The sequence below is a fragment of the Sinohyriopsis cumingii genome, unplaced genomic scaffold (genome assembly GCF_028554795.1).
Source record: "Sinohyriopsis cumingii isolate HCF-2022 unplaced genomic scaffold, ASM2855479v2 utg002301l, whole genome shotgun sequence".
NCBI classification, from domain to species: domain Eukaryota; kingdom Metazoa; phylum Mollusca; class Bivalvia; order Unionida; family Unionidae; genus Sinohyriopsis; species Sinohyriopsis cumingii.
Window position 1 is genome coordinate 155,362 of NW_028316181.1, and position 20,323 is coordinate 175,684.

At 33.1% G+C, this 20,323-nt stretch overlaps 1 protein-coding gene across 1 annotated transcript; it reads right to left on the minus strand.

Moving 5' to 3' along the window:
* Window positions 1-441: 441 nt before the first annotated feature.
* Window positions 442-15,008, minus strand: LOC149770812 (metal cation symporter ZIP14-like). The gene is made up of 8 exons (XM_089949085.1): window positions 14,013-15,008; window positions 13,087-13,339; window positions 11,469-11,638; window positions 10,413-10,580; window positions 9,377-9,491; window positions 7,699-7,992; window positions 4,147-4,334; window positions 442-2,633 (listed from the first exon to the last, which is right to left on the minus strand). Exons 1-8 carry the CDS (start codon window positions 14,718-14,720, stop codon window positions 2,478-2,480), a joined length of 2,052 nt encoding a protein of 683 aa, XP_089805211.1. The 5' UTR covers window positions 14,721-15,008; the 3' UTR covers window positions 442-2,477.
* Between the last annotated feature and the right edge of the window lie 5,315 nt (window positions 15,009-20,323).

Below are 20,323 nucleotides of genomic sequence, written 5' to 3' on the forward strand. Positions count from 1 at the left end.
GATGATAAGGTTTGGCTTTTGTTTTGATCTGCTGAATATCATGGGTATAGCAAGAGGTTCAAGACAAAAATAATAATTTTGAATCAATTTGTATCGATTTTATCCATCGCCAATACAACAGAGGGGACAATATTTCCGCAACATTCTACTACTACGACTACTAAACAACAACAACAACTACTGCTACAAAGCAACAACACCACCTACTACTACCACTACTAGTACTACTACTACCACTACTGCTACTACTTATATTACTCTAGAACTACTCTAGCACAACTTGTGGGCCTGTGCACGTGTGTCATTAAAAATAGTGGTCGTTTATTCCGCTGGCTTGTAAAGACACATTGATGGAGAAATAATATGTTCACACTTAGAAATTCCAACTCCAGTTAATTTTATTCATCAACTGCTATACGTACTAAGCTAGAATAGCGAACATAAAATGATTGAAATATTTAATCAGCATAAACAATGGACAAAATGGGCACATGTATTCAATGGATTAGTTTTCGGAGAAATTATACAAGTATTTCAGGATTTGTACATGATGACAACAATATCGATATCAAGCAATCAATGTCTCTGGAATAGACAGCAACAGTACTAATAGTAACATGGCTATACCAGAGCAGTTCGTGAAATAAATAAATTACGTGTTTAATTTTTTTTTACACAACTTCAAAGTTAACAATAAAATCCAAAGAGTAATGGCGATTCTACAAAGTAGACACTGTCCTAGAATTGTAATTAATGACATCACAGAAAAATTAACATATAACATTGAAAATAATATCAAATTAATTCCAACTAATATGACATCATGAACAAGATCATTTGTTTAGAACTAGGACATTATACAGAACTTGATGCAACGAGGGTATTTAAATATCTTTAAATTTGGCACAAAAGATATACTAAATACAAACAAATTATGATTTTTCCTTGACAATATTTGTTCAAGCCCCTTTTGCAGAACGTTCATTCCATATCTTGTAGTGTTTAATATTTATACAGTAATTAGCAAATATATTTTAGTATTTAAAATGTATACATTGATTAGAAATATCTTGTAGTGTTTAATATTTATGCAGTGATTAGTAATATCTTGTAGCATTTCATATTTATACAGTGATTAGCAATATGTTAGCAATGCAACAGAGATGAACTGATAACAGAAACTGAGCGATGAATTTTGAAATACCAGAGATGTAAATATTGAAAATGTCGACAAAGAAAATCAAATAATTGATTCCACTTCCTGTTCTAAAACAATGTTGTCTCAAATTCATATTATCTTCCATATAAGGCTACATTCCCATTGCTGAATAAGTGGGTTTTTCTTTACAAATATGGCTTGAGTGCCATTTCTTGGTGTAGTTATGGTTAGGCTTGATCTACCTCAGCGTACAGTCCGAGAAACAAAGATGTCTTTAATCAGCTTGAGCTAAGTCTTTTGCAGCCTATGTGGTGAAATATCATCTTTCATACCAAACGTTCGAGGCATTAATAAACTTTTGAGTATTGAACAGGAAGTTCTAAATTGTGGTTCATTATGCCAGTCCGAATGAATAAAGATACAAACCAAGTCTTTGACGTATGCACGTCGGTGACCATTTGTGTACTAATCAGCTATGTACATCCAAATCATACATTGTAAGAACATGTCATTGACATACATTTCTTGAAGAATATCCTCTCCTCTGAATATTGATTGACTATAATGGCATTTGGGTTTAGAATGTTCTGATTTTATTTTAATAAATTAAATTTATTTTAATGTAACATTATATGCACCCAGATTCTTTTAAATGGTAGTACAACAATGTCATTAAACTTATTTACCAATTCATACTAATGCAGCAAAATTGAATATCAGTCAAAACGTCATTAGAAATATACGATAGAAAGATGTCACAGGTTTAATAATGCCCTCCGTTAGAGAGTGCGATGGAGAATTTCTTTACACAGATTTAATGGGAACTAATAAACGTATCAACAGATTATCTTGCTTTCAATAACTTCCAACAGCAAAACAATAATTAAATAAAGGTTGTCCAGAGACAACTATGAGAATTCTTTGCATTATAGTTAGCAAATACAAACGTTCAGCAATGCAACATTTATCACGACCATGTTACAGTAAGGCATTTAATGACGATCTGTAATATTTCTATTTCAGAATAAATAGTTACAATTGGTGTGTACATATAACTTATTCCGTGTGCTTGATCTTTGTCCGTAATTGAGGGTAGAATAGTTATGGCTTACCTAACGTTTACATGTTTTTTTAAGGTTCCCTGCTGATATTTGAGTTCAAGATCTAACCTTGTTTATACAACTTAGAATGTTCTGGAAGATTACTTTCGTCCAACATGTAAATAGCCAAGTAGGCCCAAACTCTTATCCTCAATAAAGGAGAAATTTCAATTACACAATACAAATTAAATATACATAACAGTTTCATGTTTTGCAGTTCATAGGTGATCAAATGCGGTCTTTATTGCATCCTCATAAAGAGCTATGGAAAGCATTATTCCTGCTCCACTAACCATTCCAGCTGACTGAATGAAAAGATCACACAACTGTTTCCCTACCATGCCCTCGTGTTCTCTGTTTTTTATTTCAGGAAGCTGGAAGAGAAAATAATACATAAAAATGCACTTACATCATCGCATATTAATAAATGTGTATGCGTGGGTTCAAATATGGAGGAGTTCATTTTATCAAAATTAACGGTTATATTATGTAAAATGTCAATCATGTCTTGTTTTGCTGTGCAGTATTTCTTTCTTTTGACAGGTACAAATTGGTTTCATTTGATTTAGCCCCTTCATAAAACCCCGCTCTAGATCCACAACTATTCGTTCCACCCTTTAACTCTAAATAATCACCTTTTGGTACTTATAAGGTGCTTAAACGTCTTTCAACGTCGCTTTTGGTTCTCATTTTGGGAAAAAGTAATAAAGTATCCAGAAAACATACCAGTTTACAATTGAAACATCTGTATTCCCAAGGAAACCTTGTTCAAATGTGTAATACCAACTAAGTAACAAATGTTACGTAAAACAAGTAGCTTTAAAGGTGAGAAATGTGTTTTCTCATACGAGCCATATTAAAATTTGTTTTAGAAAACAAGTAACAAATAGTCCAATTACAGGTATGGTGCACGCATCTTTATGTAAACCTCATTCAACGTTGTTATACTAATTAAGCAATAAATGTTTCAGAACACAGACCGACTAGTTTACAGTCTAGATATAGTTATATCCATGAAGTTTATTAATAAAAAGATTGAGAATCACGTCTAGTATTCTTTATATTTCAAGAATGGAACATAAAGCAAGGTATAATGTATGGAGCAAGTATCCTATGCAGGTGAGACAAAAATCTAAGCATATCTGGTATAAGCTTCACACATAGCAGTAAATGCTACAAGTTATTTTACCAAGCTGTATATAATATTACCATCATTGTGATCTTCATATATTCTGTGCCACTAAAACACAGATTATAAGATACAATATTGTGCATGCCAACTTGTTTTATGGTCATCCCTTATCTCATAACATTATGTGCACCCCGGTAAATCAATATGCAATGAATATTTTTACTTCATATATATATATGACATTAACTTGTGGTTTGAGCGAATAACTCTTAAGAACCTCTTAGCTGCTAATGTTGACTATATAGAACAATGTTTGTAAATAGCACAATATGTTTTGCAGTTACCTCCCTTGAACCACACAAAAAGAAAAGAAAAGAACATACTTTCCACGTGATACTTAAATCAGCATTGTCTATTTAAAATGTAACATTATTTGATGAATATTTTCCACTGACATATATGCTACACAAAAAGTCATGTGTGTGCATTAAAAGTATTGATATGTCTAGATCATAAAATAGACATCTGAACGTTAACTTTTGAAGCGGAGATTATATGCAATTTTATTTAACCTAGTTGTGTATTACCAGACATCATGTGATTTGCGCCACACTTAGAAGTCATAAGACCTAGTTATGACCTTCTTAAGCTCTTACATCATTCAAATGAGAGAAAGAAATTAAAACTATTAAGCGTAATTTTTAAATACATTAAAAAAAGAGATTGAAACTTAAGTAACTAATCATTGAACGTACCATATCTACAAGAGCTATATACAGGAACATTCCTGCAACAACAGCAAATATCCAGAGACTGGCTGATGTGACGTTTCCTAGCATGATACCGATCACCATGCCAATAAAAGAGAGGATGGACGACACAACATTGTAGAAGATGGCTTGTTTTACACTCATCCCTGATTTCAGAAGCATAGCAAAATCACCTGAAAATTAAACTTATACGTGTGTACTGTAATCAGTTACACCATGAATAGCTTTTAAAATGATGTGATCGGAAAGAAAGTAATAATAAAGACCTGTTAAGCTTTCAGTGGAGTTTTGTATATAAAAATAGTTTAGATCTTATTCAAGGATAGTTTTTTTCCACACTTTCTGCATTTTTTTTTTCCAAATATACATTTGACTAAATAAATGCATGGTATTGCTAACATGTCGATGAAAATAATTCAAATATATCTAATATTTTGAATCTTTAAACTAATCTGTTTTATTGCATTACATTCAATATGTTATCCATTTCCTCTCCAAGTAAACCGCTTCAATCAGTAATGTTAATCCTGCAAAATATTTGTCCAGGTGTTTTTTATGATTGGTGATTACAGTGATCCCTGAATTAATTGCTGCTTGAAGGAGTGAGTTGTTGTATATAGGATGTCCAGCCACGGATACGTCCTTTCTCCGCCATTTAGCAAGATAGTTGTTGAGTTTCTTGCTTTTACCCCAAGAATAGGATTATTACTGTTGATACTTGCATCGTGCTTGCTTAAGCTTATTTTAAGAAGCATATTGTTTGTTTCATCTGCAACTTGAGCTCGCTCATTAGATGCCATTTGTAGAAACTGCTGTGTAAATTTGCACGTTGCATGAATTATATGGTCAGTTCATGGTCTCTATGATAGTCTTGAAAAGTTAGACTGGATTCCGGACGAATTCTACTACGTCTAATATGAAATACAGATCTAGATCAAACACGGAAAAGCCAGCTTCCGATGTTATCGCAATGATCCATTATTTTTTCCTATTATTCATTCAGTCAGTAATGTAAGAGTCATGTCAGTAAGATTTACAGTCAAATCATAAGGCCTGGCAGGACTGACTATGCCGTCTGCAATTGGACTTGCCTTGCAAGCATGTAAATAGTATACATATAGTACATATGCAATTATAAAACATTGGCAAATACAGGGGCTTCATGCAAACTTAAACTGAAAAGCATAGAATCCGGGCCAATGCATGCAGGGATGAACACATGTCCTACATTTAGTAGAATACATTACATTGATACTTTAATGGGTAATACAGTTGACTTTGACAGCTGTTATTGAACCCTGTATTGAACCCTGGACCAATATGTTTCTTTGTCGGCTAGATAACAACAAAGCTATATACTTTGCAAATATAGAACTTAAGTGACACCAAACAATTAAAAGAACAGTCAGACAGACTGGCAGACATAACCATAATTGTGTATGCTTCACTTGGAGAGTCGAAATGTATTTAATAAAAACATATATTGTCAAGAGCTACATGCAAACTCTAACCAAGAATTTATAAATACTATGTACCTATTAGCCAACCCACCAAGGAGTAGGTGCTATGAAACCCACTCCGACAAATTCTAGGAAGAAAGGTGAAAATGTAGAAGGTGTAATTATATGTAAATCATGTTATATGTGTGTACCCCAAAGATATGTTAATACAATAGCTATCCTTTACTTTATAGATGCAAGCAAAAAGTACTTTATACGGCATCCAATGGGCAAGTTAGTAATATTCTGGGATGCGTGAGTTTAGCATCCATAGGTATTCATTTATTTTTCTCTGCATGGAAAAATTTAGCATTTTGCATTGTTATTAAATTCTACAAATAATTCAAATGCAAATGCAAAATTTCTGAATATTTTGTCTTGCATTATAGATGGATAACCTTTGTCCTCTACTAATCCTTGATCAATGTCCATACCTATCTACATATCTACCTTGCTAACTACGTTGTTAGCCTCTCACTGTTATTTTCGTTGCTATCTACCTATCTGCTTCCATGTCGATACATACAAGCCAAGACACAGACACGTAAGTAATAACAAGATCACTAAATGAGTCTGAGCTTCGTTGTTATGGAACCAGTCTCCTCTTTTATTTTTTTTTAATAAATTCGTTATGCAAGATTCCATCTGAATTAGAACAAGAACTCAAGAGGCAATAGTTTAAAATGCATGCAAATACTGAACCTCATTTCTTACATACAGATTTTAAAGTCAAAGCATGGTGATAATCTTCAACATGAAATGTTTCTTATATGTAGATGATGTGTGGATTATCGATCTGTTTATCCTTTAAAATTTAATATATACGTGTATTGACTGCATGATCTTTTTAAGTAAATATTGCCGATTTTATGCAGTACGTTGTCATCAAAAATAGAAAACGTATGCTGTTTTCCATTAATTTTTATAAATTTAGAAAGAGACAAAAATAGAGCTTTACAGATTATATTATTTGATTTTGAGAGATAACATGAAAAGGTGTCATAGTAGGCCAGACTGCTAATTTAAAGAAAAGGCCAAAACACGATATAAACGATAAAGTCATCACAACACTTTCTACATTATGAAAACATGTTAAAGACATATAGGTTTGGCACATCGTTTAGACATCATTTAGGGACATTATTTAGACACATTATTTAAAAATATCATTTTGGGACGTCGTTTATGGATACCATTTAAATACTGAATTTGGGCACATCATGTAAACATATCATTTTTAAGGTAGTATCGGGGGGAAATGTGGAAGCAAAGAAACGGCGTGAGCACAATAAGCTTTGCCCATTTTGATACAGCTCAGAAATCTGAAATGAAACATATATCTATAGATTTTTGATGATTGAATAATAGCAACAATTAACAGCTAGATTTTAAGAGAAAAGATTTACTGAGTAGTCCATGGACAACTCAAAGGCCTGCAAGTTATGTTTGCCGAGTTATTGTCAGTAATTTGGACTTAATAGTTAATTTACCTAAGATTTTATATAAGATAAACGATAGAACATAATACTCAAATAAACTGTCATGAGCTTTGACTGTTTGTTTATCGGTCAATTGCTGACTATACTGCCTGTAGGCAATAGTATGTCGATGGCCATAATTACTGCAAACATTAGTCTATCAATAGCCATACTGACCACAAGCATTAGGCAATTTATTTTCTTTAATTTCTACATGATCTCATTCACTTTATAACCTATGACAGTTTTCTCTGCAGTCATCTCCGCAACATGAATTCTTCGTGTGATACAATACTACTACATACGCATCCGGTTCAAACGAAACCAGCACCAACTTTGGGTCCATTTTTTAAAGAAATAATGTAAAAATGATGCAATGTAAATTTGTAATTTTTCAGATAAGGCAGATTAACAGCAAGTGTGAGTAGAAACCTCAATAACCGACCTGAATATAGTTTTGATGGAAACAAAAGTTCTGTAATTAACATAATATGACTGTAGACGATATGTCTCTACCATGACAAATGATGCATTTACTAAATCCATCTTGTTTGCTATACCTATTTCATGTGGAAGCTCATGACAAAATACTGCAATGGATGTACTAAAACCAGATGAGATGCTTTCACAAAATGCTGCACCAATAGCTAGCCCATCACTTAGGTTATGCATCCCATCTCCAAGGATAACCATCCAGGCAATGGCTGCCACTGAACTCGGAAATTGGTCGCCACGGTGACTGTGAGAATGTGAATGAGAATGAGAGAATTCTGATTTGTCCAACATTATTACAGCTTCTTCATTGTTACTCTCGGGATAAAGTTTCTGGTGACTTGACTTTGAGGATTTCTGATCTGAAAGTAAACGAAGAATCAAATTGACAGATTGATAGAAAAAATTAAAAATGGAAGTGCTGGTGTCATTAACAAGCAGCAAGCGGTATTATGGACACAATTTTATTTCCCTTTATAGTAATGCTTAATAATGCCAGAATATGTTTTCTTAATATGTTACCAAAACGTTTTATTTTATTTCTTCAGTAAAAGATTATATTCCAATAGATATGTACAAACATAGATACCTTCATTCTCCACCCCTCTCTCTCTCTCTCTCTCTCTCTCTCTCTCTCTCTCTCTCGCACACTTTCACAACACAAAGTTCTTACTTATTTTTGTGTCAACTTCAGCTAGGATAGCATCAATGTCAGTAGATGTGATCAGTCATTTACCAACTGTGTCGATTCAGCTCGGATAGCATACGTGTTAGTAGACGGGATAATATTATTATTCCTATGATTGTTCATTCAAAAGTCTGCCAGGCTTCAAAAGATGGTAATAATGTTTGGGATATGCCATTTACATCTCACCAAGATGCATCAACAGAGCACATTTTCGTGCAGTAATAACAGTCTCAAGATTTCATTTATATCAGTTTTTAATTCAATCAAGAATATAACAGGTCACAAGATTCTAAAACATTAGGTTTTTGTTTATAAAAACAGTGTTAGAGATAAAAGCTGAAACTTTATTTCCAAATGTCAACCCGATGCACACATGGAAAGTAGGTTATGTTGACCTAATTTTGTTTTAGAGTGTAGTGCCTGAAAAATTAATCCATATGTAAAAGCTGATGGTTGTGAGGCTTTTTAATATTAAAAATATATCAGGTGAATTGACCTGGTACAAACACAATGTTGCACTATTTAGTCATATATCCCCATCGTCTTGACTTTTGTACACTCGCTCGGAGTTTTATGATTAGGAAAAAATAGAACAATTTCCAACTATAAGCTTTAGTGTACTTTTTCCACTTCTGTTTTGGCTCTGGTTAAAGTTGCTCAGAATGATAAAAATAATATATGTTAGGTTATTCCCATTTTATAAACTGACTGGTAGTCAAACCATTCAAGGTTTGTTTCAATTGCAAATGCAAAGTCATGGACAACGGCTAGTGCAAATACAAAGTCATAGACAGCTATTACAATAGTGAGACTATAAGCATGTATTTAATATTTTTCCATCCTGATAGGACATAATGTATTATTTCATGATGAATCATAACTATAGTGAATATGCCCTATTTCAAAGTAAAAGGAAATTAACAAACAAGAATGAAACCCTTATCATACCATGATATCTAGTGGACCATTCCTTTTTGTACCTAATATATGCAGTGAACCATTCCAAAACTTAACCAATAACACTAAAATTATGTCATGATATGTTCTACAGACTGTACCTGACGTATCTTGAGTGCTCAAGCATGAACCTTTGTCTGCCACGGCAGACAATTCGCCGAAAGCCTGAGGTAGTGATTGACAACCAAAATTATCTTCCCTTGACAACCTTTGTCTCTGTAAAAGAAATAGAGGCGTCTGTTATTAGAGTTTATTTAAAACATTGTTTCCCTTTCCCCATATTTGTGCATCATGTACCTCTGTAAAACAAAAAAATATGGCACATACGTTTTGTTGCCGTGTTGTTTTTGTTTGGATTAATTGGCCACATGATCTGACACCAAGGGTATTGTACCCTTGATCTTACACCCCTTGGTGATGAAAGAAGTTAAATGATACTAAATGTTGGCATATTCAGTGAATATTCAGTTACATGTCTAATTAACACAGACTTCCGAATTTCTTATTTACCTGCTAAGACACCTCACTAATCAATTTTGCATGTGATATTGCTACGTTTGTTGGTTTTGCTTTGGTGCATTACGGTACAGCAATAAAACAGGTTAATTAGTACTGAGGTAATTGGAGTGAAGTTCCTTGCCCAAGGATGCACCATGGTATTGGTAATTGTCCTGTAACAGAGTAGCATATACAGAATAGGTACCAACTAAATAAATGAACAAATAAATAAAAGTGTAAACAAATGAAGTGATGTTATTATTTCTACTCTGAATACAATTTCACTTCTGCCTTTTTGAATCTGATTAATGGAGGAAACAGAAGACATCAGTAATTCACCTCCTCAGCATGTTTGTATTGAGGGACAAAACAAAAGACACACCAATGAAAGATTAGTATGACTTCAATGCAACGTAAGACTGTACACAAAGGAGCAGTACAGAACACCTCTTCACGTTGTATATCTTATTAACCAAAATCTTTTATTTATTCAAACTATATTTAGTAGCTTCTCTGTATTATTCTTCTTTGTTATTTTTGATGGCTTTTTGTTTTTGTTTTCTGTATTTTACAAAAGATTCTTTTCTGCAGAGATGCGGATAACGTCCTATATGAGAACCTCAACTTTATATGTCAAACCTTTTTCTTCTTTTGCCGTCTTTTGAAACCAGTTAGCATTGTTAAAACATTCTCTACCAGGAAGAAGAAATATATGCTTCCCAAGCAACACAGTCCTTTCAAGACTCCCCCAATATCATGCCCGTCCATCTCGTCATGACTGTGACCATCATCTGCTATTTTTAGTGCCTACAATCATAAAAGGTCAAGTCAAATACAAACGTGCACTAACAATTTATAGGCGAAACAAAAACAGATTACAAATGAAACACAGAATGAACACAAAAAAATGAATGCCTATGAAATGAATGGAATTTTATCAAAAAGGACACAATGTTGAACGATACATTTCTGCTTTGAAAACCCTTTATCATAATACTCCAGGATCGGACTCGTCAAACATACAACATAACATACAATTTTTCATTCTTCCGAGCCGTGCCATTAGTTACGATGAAATAGATATGAACAACTGTCAGTGATGAAAGTCTTTCCTATTTTAATTCCTTCTAGCCATATTAAATGGCAGATTGGCATAACATGAACAAATATGAGAGACCTACTTTATGCAATGGTGTTTTCTAACAAATTTTGTATAATATTTTGCGCCACGGTTCTGATGAATGCTTACGAATGTTTCCTTTGTTGTCTCCTGAAAGACATATGAATCTCGGCTTGCCAACAGATCATACCAATTGCGACCATGTTACGGCAACGTACGGGACAGGCAAGACAATTATCTATGGTCTGCAAACAAATATGTTTCGTTTTCTTGTAGATGGAGAAATAAACAACTACGTTATGGTATGATTTTTGTCGTACAGCTCTCATTTTCCCCGTTTCAGCCACGCACACCGGAATTATTTCATGCTTTCAGGAGTAGTTAACTATCTCCGCGAACATTTGGCGCTGGTTTTAGTCACCAAAATCGAATAGAATGTCTAGTAGAACTAACAGTGATTTACAAATAATGGCAATGAAAAAAAGAGCGCCATATAATTAATTCCCCATGGAATACAGCAATGGCCGATATTTTTATTTAACACACAAAACGATTGCTTACGACATATAGCTTACATGGGGTAACAGATGAAGAAGTGCATCACCCGAGAGCGCTCCAATTGCTAAGGACACCAGGAAGTTCAACAGGTGGTTGTACATCATCTTGTTGGCTATGGGGATTATAACCACACCTAACAACCCGATAATGGAAATGATCACAACGGCAAAACAGCTGAATCCCCAGACTGTAAGAAATAAATACAATGGTGAATATATATATATATATATATATATATATATATATATATATATATATATATATATATATATATATATATATATATATATCTTGGCAATGATGAAGCTAAAAGCAGCAAGAGTTCTGGATCCGTACGACGCACGTTACATTGGCTTCACACTCATAATTTATACATATTCTTTAAGGGTTTACATTATTCGAAAAACCAACAAGGACTTAGCTCTACGGCGTATCGTTCATTTGTAGTGTTGCAACAGCAGTGACAACCAGATATATAAAATTATAGCGAAGGAAAGGAAACAGAAATCCAATACTGAAATAAAAGCACATGAATTTTTCAGAAATATTTGTCTCCTTAGTCTGAAGTTCATTTTTATAACTGATGCATTTATGTTACATTTCGCAATGAACACATCTTTGCAGTGAGTTCCAATCTTCTTTGGATGTACAAGACTAGGTATTGTAATATATAGGGGTAGATTAACTTTTACTAAGTATGTTGCTGTTGGATGTTAAGGGAATAAAATTATACAATACTAGTAACGTCTTTTAAGATAGCATGTTGCTTTACATTTAATGAGTGCCGTTTTAAAGTTTTGTAACCTTTGATGCAGTCTTTCTTCTGCAGTTGCTCTGAAGGATGGAATGAAGGATTCTAATACCTTCAGTATATCACCTACAAGAGTGCGCAACAATTTGAAAAATGCATATTATTATTACTAGTTGTAGTAGTATTAGTATTATGTATCTGTATGTGTACGTGTGTACAAATTTATAAATTATGTAACATGCAGATTATTATTCAAATATATATGTTCTTGTGATTAAAATACATGTAACTGTACCGATTAAATGCCAGTTTCTAAAATTCTCGGCAATTGATCCCTTTCTTTAACAACTTAAGGGCAATCTAAGGTGCTTAGAAATGCATTCTTCCAGAGACATCTTTACACAAAAATAAATCAAGTGATTTGGGTTTTTTCAAAAAAAAATCACATCTGGCCCATCTAATATTTCTTTGCTCTTCCATAGTGAAATAATTCACATTATTTTTGCGAGGCTTCATTCCCTTCAACTAAGAAAATTACACGGTTATTTTAATCTCTTTTATGTACACCCACGCCCCCACTCTACCACCACACATATATGTATGTATATATATATATATATATATATATATATATATATATATATATATATATATATATATATATATATATATCGTTTTGTGCACATTCCTGATAAACTATATATATATATATATATATATATATATATATATATATATATATATATATATATATATATATATAAATGACAGACAGAAAAGACAGGCAGACAGACAGAGTGACAGACATGTAGAGACAGAGCGAGTATTTAATATAAATATATATATATAAGGAGAAGGTATTCTATTTAGGATATAAAGCAAACCTTTGGCTGGAATTTCCGATATTTCGTAATCAATCTGTCTTGTGATGTCTTCGTGATGTTCATGTGGAGATTCTTCGTCATCCTTCGTTTGATGACCGAGAGGGTCAAACAACGTCGCCATGGAAGAATCCCGTAATTTCCACTTGTCCAACTCGTATAGCAATGCTGGACAAAGATCAACAAATTCTGACATTGTTATTTCCTCCCCATCTCCAAAAGTGTAGGCTTTCCAAATATCATGTGGCGTAAGACACTGTAAAGCAGAATAAGATAAATGTAAGAATAAAATATATATGGCATTGTCCTTTCCCATGGCCAAGGTCTTGAAAGACACATTCAGTATCTCACATTCCTGATAAAATAATACAACCTAATAAAGTATCACCAATTTATTCGCGTGAACTACCAAAACATAAAATTTGAGTAAAATTAACACAATTCTTTGAAACGCGTCAATTTGTTTAAGAGAAAACCATACACATAGTCACACATAAAAAAAACGTTTTATCGTTTTGTGATGCACTGTTCTGATGTGCTGTATATATAATTGCACATACAATTTTATAAGAACACACACACACACAGATATATATATATATATATATATATATATATATATATATATATATATATATATATATATATATATATATATATATATATATTAACCAGCTAAACGATAGCACAGATATTTCCTAGCTGAATGCAAATTTAACGTTTCTCCTCTTCTTGTATCAGTTGACTTAATCTTATTTGAAACTATTAGAATATCACGGTCCTGTTTTTAGGAGTCCAGCAAATATATTTCAGTCAAAAAACAATTTAATTTAAAAACGATTTTCAATGCTAGGCATTTTTCTAAAGAAGTTTTAGGATATTATTGATGTTCAAGGAATTGTCAGATGCTTTTTTAATTCTTAACAAACCTGTTTTGAAATGGCATCGTCGTCGATTGCTCTACTGTGCTTTGTTTGAGGATGAAGATCACGGTAGCCCTTATACTCTTTGCTCATATCACGAATGGCATTTTGGCCGATGTCTCTTTGTATGTAATATGCATTGTTACCGTTTATGTTCATGTCGCTGTCTTCCATATGTTTGTGTTCATTTGTTTCAATGCTATGATCATACACGTGTTCTGCCTTGGTTGAATTGTTTATCACACTCTGATTAGTCTCTTTAAAAGAAGTTGTATTTATCCCCCCATGAGTCAGACTGTATACCATTTCACTTGGGTGTTGAACGTGTTCTGTATGGTTTATGGGGGAATGATGGCTTTGTAAATATTGTACCGGAAGTGGCACCATCTCCGAATGTCTTGGAAGTATGCCATCAGAATTCCTTTTATCGAAATCATCAGTTTTTGAATCTTCTTTATTGATGGTAGCCACGATGCCATAGTGATTAGTACTGTCATAAATTTGAACGAAGGTAGTGTTATGATGTTCTGTGCCATTGGCATAAACATGTGTTGAAACATATACATCTCTTTTATATTTATTTTTAACTGATGCTTCTGGAAAGTGAGTATGATTTTCATGTTTTAACACAAACTTTTCTAAACTGTTAAAACTGTCAGATGTCATGTTATTTTCAGGGACATATATATTTTGCAATCTTATATGATCTAACATGTGCTCAAAGCCTTCAAAAGAAAGCGTTTCACCGGTTCCGTATTTTTCAAATAACTTCAGAACAAACCAATTTCTTTTTTCAGTTAAAATTGCTTTTCTTTCTGACTGGTAGTCCCCATATATGACAGTCCGTTTGAAGCTTTCGGCCTGAGTTGTCTCAGCATGGTCAGGTAGAGTTATCGACTCCTTGTCTGATTGAATACTCCACCCCTCTTCTATATTTTCACTTGGGAGACATGGAAGATGGCGGAACAACACAAGACAGAAAATGCAGACTCCGAATATGGGAGAGACGCACATTGTATTCTAAAAGCCTGAAAAAAACGTCAACAATAATATTAAGTATCAAAATATAATAAATACATCCATTAATGCATGACGATGTTGTAATACAGATAAAAAAGGCATCCGGAATCATAGCGAGTCACCAAAATGCGTATACATTGCTTCGTTACAAAAAGAGAAACTGGAAATATAGGTCATGGTGAATATACTTATATCAGTGAAAAGTAGACTTACATCAAGTCCTCGCTTCGATATAGTTCCTATTCTTTATGGGGTTTTTTGTGTTCCCCAAGTGCCTTGTTGACTTTAAAATTGCTACAACGTTTTATTGATAAGGCAAAATTTGGTATTGAAGAGTCACATGATGATGGGTTGCAGTAAATAATACTGTTCTAGGATTTTATACCAGTCTAAATATATCTTTGAATATTTCCTCTGTGCCTTTTTATTTTTTAAGCGAAGACAATTGTTAGATTTCATAATTAATAGCCTTTAAAATACTGAGCTCTCAAAATGTCCGCTCAAAAATGCCTAAAATTACTTTGTATTTTATAAACAAGCTCATATGTTAATTCAATTGTGTTAATATGGCTATAACAAAAATAGACTGTATCATTAATACTGTGTTGCTATTTAGTAAGGTTATTACTTTTGTATTCCGGTTTTCTGTTACGTTGGAATCATGCATTTGAAATGCAGTGACAAATCTCAACATGCTATTTATATGTTAATTGCACTCCTAACTCGGTAATATTATTGGGAAGTTTGACGCTGGATGAAGATTCCACGTATATGTCTAATCTCAAAAGAATCAAACAACGTGTGTAATAGTGAAACACCTATTTGATGATAGTATGTTTTAAAATCCCCAAGTGCAATTTGTAACTGAGTGGAGTTGAGAAACCTCTTTGATGAACCAAGCAGCTGTAAATATGTATTTAAAATATTATAATTTTTCGCATATTATATTTTTTACATTTTGTGTTATATATGTTTGTCTAGAAAGAATTTTTTAAATTCAAAAGATAAAATAAATACAAAAACTTTAAAGACATTAAAATTCAATGATCAGCTATATATTTTGTGAGTATGAAAATGGCCTAGATCACATTGTATGAATATGAAAATGGCCTAGATCACATCGTATGAGTATGAAAATTTCCTAGATCACATTGTATGAGTATGAAAATGGCCTAGATCACATTGTATGAGTATGAAAATGGCCTAGATCACATGTCTTATAAAAGAATAACATATTCAGCAGATACAAAGAAGCACAACAGCAGCGTCTTAATCGTTTTCCTTTTCATCTTCCTTCTTCTTGCTGGTGTTCTAGTTCTATTTTGTCATTGTTCTCATGTTGTATTTATCATCACTATAAACATCATCATCATCCAAACAAATTCACTGCATATAATCAATATATAAATAGTGCGATTTTTCAACGAAACCTATTGCAACAAGTATTGCGATAGCCTTTTTTCTTTTGGTTACCACTCCAGTTTGTTGTGGTTATGTTAATATAGCTCACTGGTACAGATTGATATTAATACTGGCCTCCAGTTTGTTGTGGTTGTGTTCCCAATGCTCAGTGATACAGGCTGATGTTAATGACTGTATGTCAGCTATATATCGTCAGCTTAAGAGTCGTACAAATCCATACACGTAGTCAAGTTCCTTTTAACTGAAGTGTGTGGCATGGGCATGGACATGGAAAACGTTTTAAGATTCATGAAATGTAATCATTTAAATGCTAGGAATTTATCATGTAGTCCCTGCACCCTCTTTTCTAGAACAAATTTAGCCATCGGAAATATCCGGCTGTGCCAAAACAAAACATGTCTGTAAATAGAGTAAGTCAAATGTTTTCTGGCCGAATACATACTATAAATATTAGAAATATCATACACGCATAAAACAGAATGCCATAATGTTTCATGAAGTAAATTTGCACTTGGGTGCACCTTTAAAAACTATTTTCGACAAATACATTTACATTAAGTCATTATTCTTAGTTACTGTGTCCTTCAGAATTAATTTAGTTTACAAAGTCCACGTAATCTTTGAATTAATCACATATAAACATGGCAGTTACTTTAAGTTGCATAGCAAAATCACCTGAAAATTAAACTTATACGTGTGTACTGTAATCAGTTACACCATGAATAGCTTTTAAAATGATGTGATCGGAAAGAAAGTAATAATAAAGACCTGTTAAGCTTTCAGTGGAGTTTTGTATATAAAAATAGTTTAGATCTTATTCAAGGATAGTTTTTTTCCACACTTTCTGCATTTTTTTTTTCCAAATATACATTTGACTAAATAAATGCATGGTATTGCTAACATGTCGATGAAAATAATTCAAATATATCTAATATTTTGAATCTTTAAACTAATCTGTTTTATTGCATTACATTCAATATGTTATCCATTTCCTCTCCAAGTAAACCGCTTCAATCAGTAATGTTAATCCTGCAAAATATTTGTCCAGGTGTTTTTTATGATTGGTGATTACAGTGATCCCTGAATTAATTGCTGCTTGAAGGAGTGAGTTGTTGTATATAGGATGTCCAGCCACGGATACGTCCTTTCTCCGCCATTTAGCAAGATAGTTGTTGAGTTTCTTGCTTTTACCCCAAGAATAGGATTATTACTGTTGATACTTGCATCGTGCTTGCTTAAGCTTATTTTAAGAAGCATATTGTTTGTTTCATCTGCAACTTGAGCTCGCTCATTAGATGCCATTTGTAGAAACTGCTGTGTAAATTTGCACGTTGCATGAATTATATGGTCAGTTCATGGTCTCTATGATAGTCTTGAAAAGTTAGACTGGATTCCGGACGAATTCTACTACGTCTAATATGAAATACAGATCTAGATCAAACACGGAAAAGCCAGCTTCCGATGTTATCGCAATGATCCATTATTTTTTCCTATTATTCATTCAGTCAGTAATGTAAGAGTCATGTCAGTAAGATTTACAGTCAAATCATAAGGCCTGGCAGGACTGACTATGCCGTCTGCAATTGGACTTGCCTTGCAAGCATGTAAATAGTATACATATAGTACATATGCAATTATAAAACATTGGCAAATACAGGGGCTTCATGCAAACTTAAACTGAAAAGCATAGAATCCGGGCCAATGCATGCAGGGATGAACACATGTCCTACATTTAGTAGAATACATTACATTGATACTTTAATGGGTAATACAGTTGACTTTGACAGCTGTTATTGAACCCTGGACCAATATGTTTCTTTGTCGGCTAGATAACAACAAAGCTATATACTTTGCAAATATAGAACTTAAGTGACACCAAACAATTAAAAGAACAGTCAGACAGACTGGCAGACATAACCATAATTGTGTATGCTTCACTTGGAGAGTCGAAATGTATTTAATAAAAACATATATTGTCAAGAGCTACATGCAAACTCTAACCAAGAATTTATAAATACTATGTACCTATTAGCCAACCCACCAAGGAGTAGGTGCTATGAAACCCACTCCGACAAATTCTAGGAAGAAAGGTGAAAATGTAGAAGGTGTAATTATATGTAAATCATGTTATATGTGTGTACCCCAAAGATATGTTAATACAATAGCTATCCTTTACTTTATAGATGCAAGCAAAAAGTACTTTATACGGCATCCAATGGGCAAGTTAGTAATATTCTGGGATGCGTGAGTTTAGCATCCATAGGTATTCATTTATTTTTCTCTGCATGGAAAAATTTAGCATTTTGCATTGTTATTAAATTCTACAAATAATTCAAATGCAAATGCAAAATTTCTGAATATTTTGTCTTGCATTATAGATGGATAACCTTTGTCCTCTACTAATCCTTGATCAATGTCCATACCTATCTACATATCTACCTTGCTAACTACGTTGTTAGCCTCTCACTGTTATTTTCGTTGCTATCTACCTATCTGCTTCCATGTCGATACATACAAGCCAAGACACAGACACGTAAGTAATAACAAGATCACTAAATGAGTCTGAGCTTCGTTGTTATGGAACCAGTCTCCTCTTTTATTTTTTTTTAATAAATTCGTTATGCAAGATTCCATCTGAATTAGAACAAGAACTCAAGAGGCAATAGTTTAAAATGCATGCAAATACTGAACCTCATTTCTTACATACAGATTTTAAAGTCAAAGCATGGTGATAATCTTCAACATGAAATGTTTCTTATATGTAGATGATGTGTGGATTATCGATCTGTTTATCCTTTAAAATTTAATATATACGTGTATTGACTGCATGATCTTTTTAAGTAAATATTGCCGATTTTATGCAGTACGTTGTCATCAAAAATAGAAAACGTATGCTGTTTTCCATTAATTTTTATAAATTTAGAAAGAGACAAAAATAGAGCTTTACAGATTATATTATTTGATTTTGAGAGATAACATGAAAAGGTGTCATAGTAGGCCAGACTGCTAATTTAAAGAAAAGGCCAAAACACGATATAAACGATAAAGTCATCACAACACTTTCTACATTATGAAAACATGTTAAAGACATATAGGTTTGGCACATCGTTTAGACATCATTTAGGGACATTATTTAGACACATTATTTAAAAATATCATTTTGGGACGTCGTTTATGGATACCATTTAAATACTGAATTTGGGCACATCATGTAAACATATCATTTTTAAGGTAGTATCGGGGGGAAATGTGGAAGCAAAGAAACGGCGTGAGCACAATAAGCTTTGCCCATTTTGATACAGCTCAGAAATCTGAAATGAAACATATATCTATAGATTTTTGATGATTGAATAATAGCAACAATTAACAGCTAGATTTTAAGAGAAAAGATTTACTGAGTAGTCCATGGACAACTCAAAGGCCTGCAAGTTATGTTTGCCGAGTTATTGTCAGTAATTTGGACTTAATAGTTAATTTACCTAAGATTTTATATAAGATAAACGATAGAACATAATACTCAAATAAACTGTCATGAGCTTTGACTGTTTGTTTATCGGTCAATTGCTGACTATACTGCCTGTAGGCAATAGTATGTCGATGGCCATAATTACTGCAAACATTAGTCTATCAATAGCCATACTGACCACAAGCATTAGGCAATTTATTTTCTTTAATTTCTACATGATCTCATTCACTTTATAACCTATGACAGTTTTCTCTGCAGTCATCTCCGCAACATGAATTCTTCGTGTGATACAATACTACTACATACGCATCCGGTTCAAACGAAACCAGCACCAACTTTGGGTCCATTTTTTAAAGAAATAATGTAAAAATGATGCAATGTAAATTTGTAATTTTTCAGATAAGGCAGA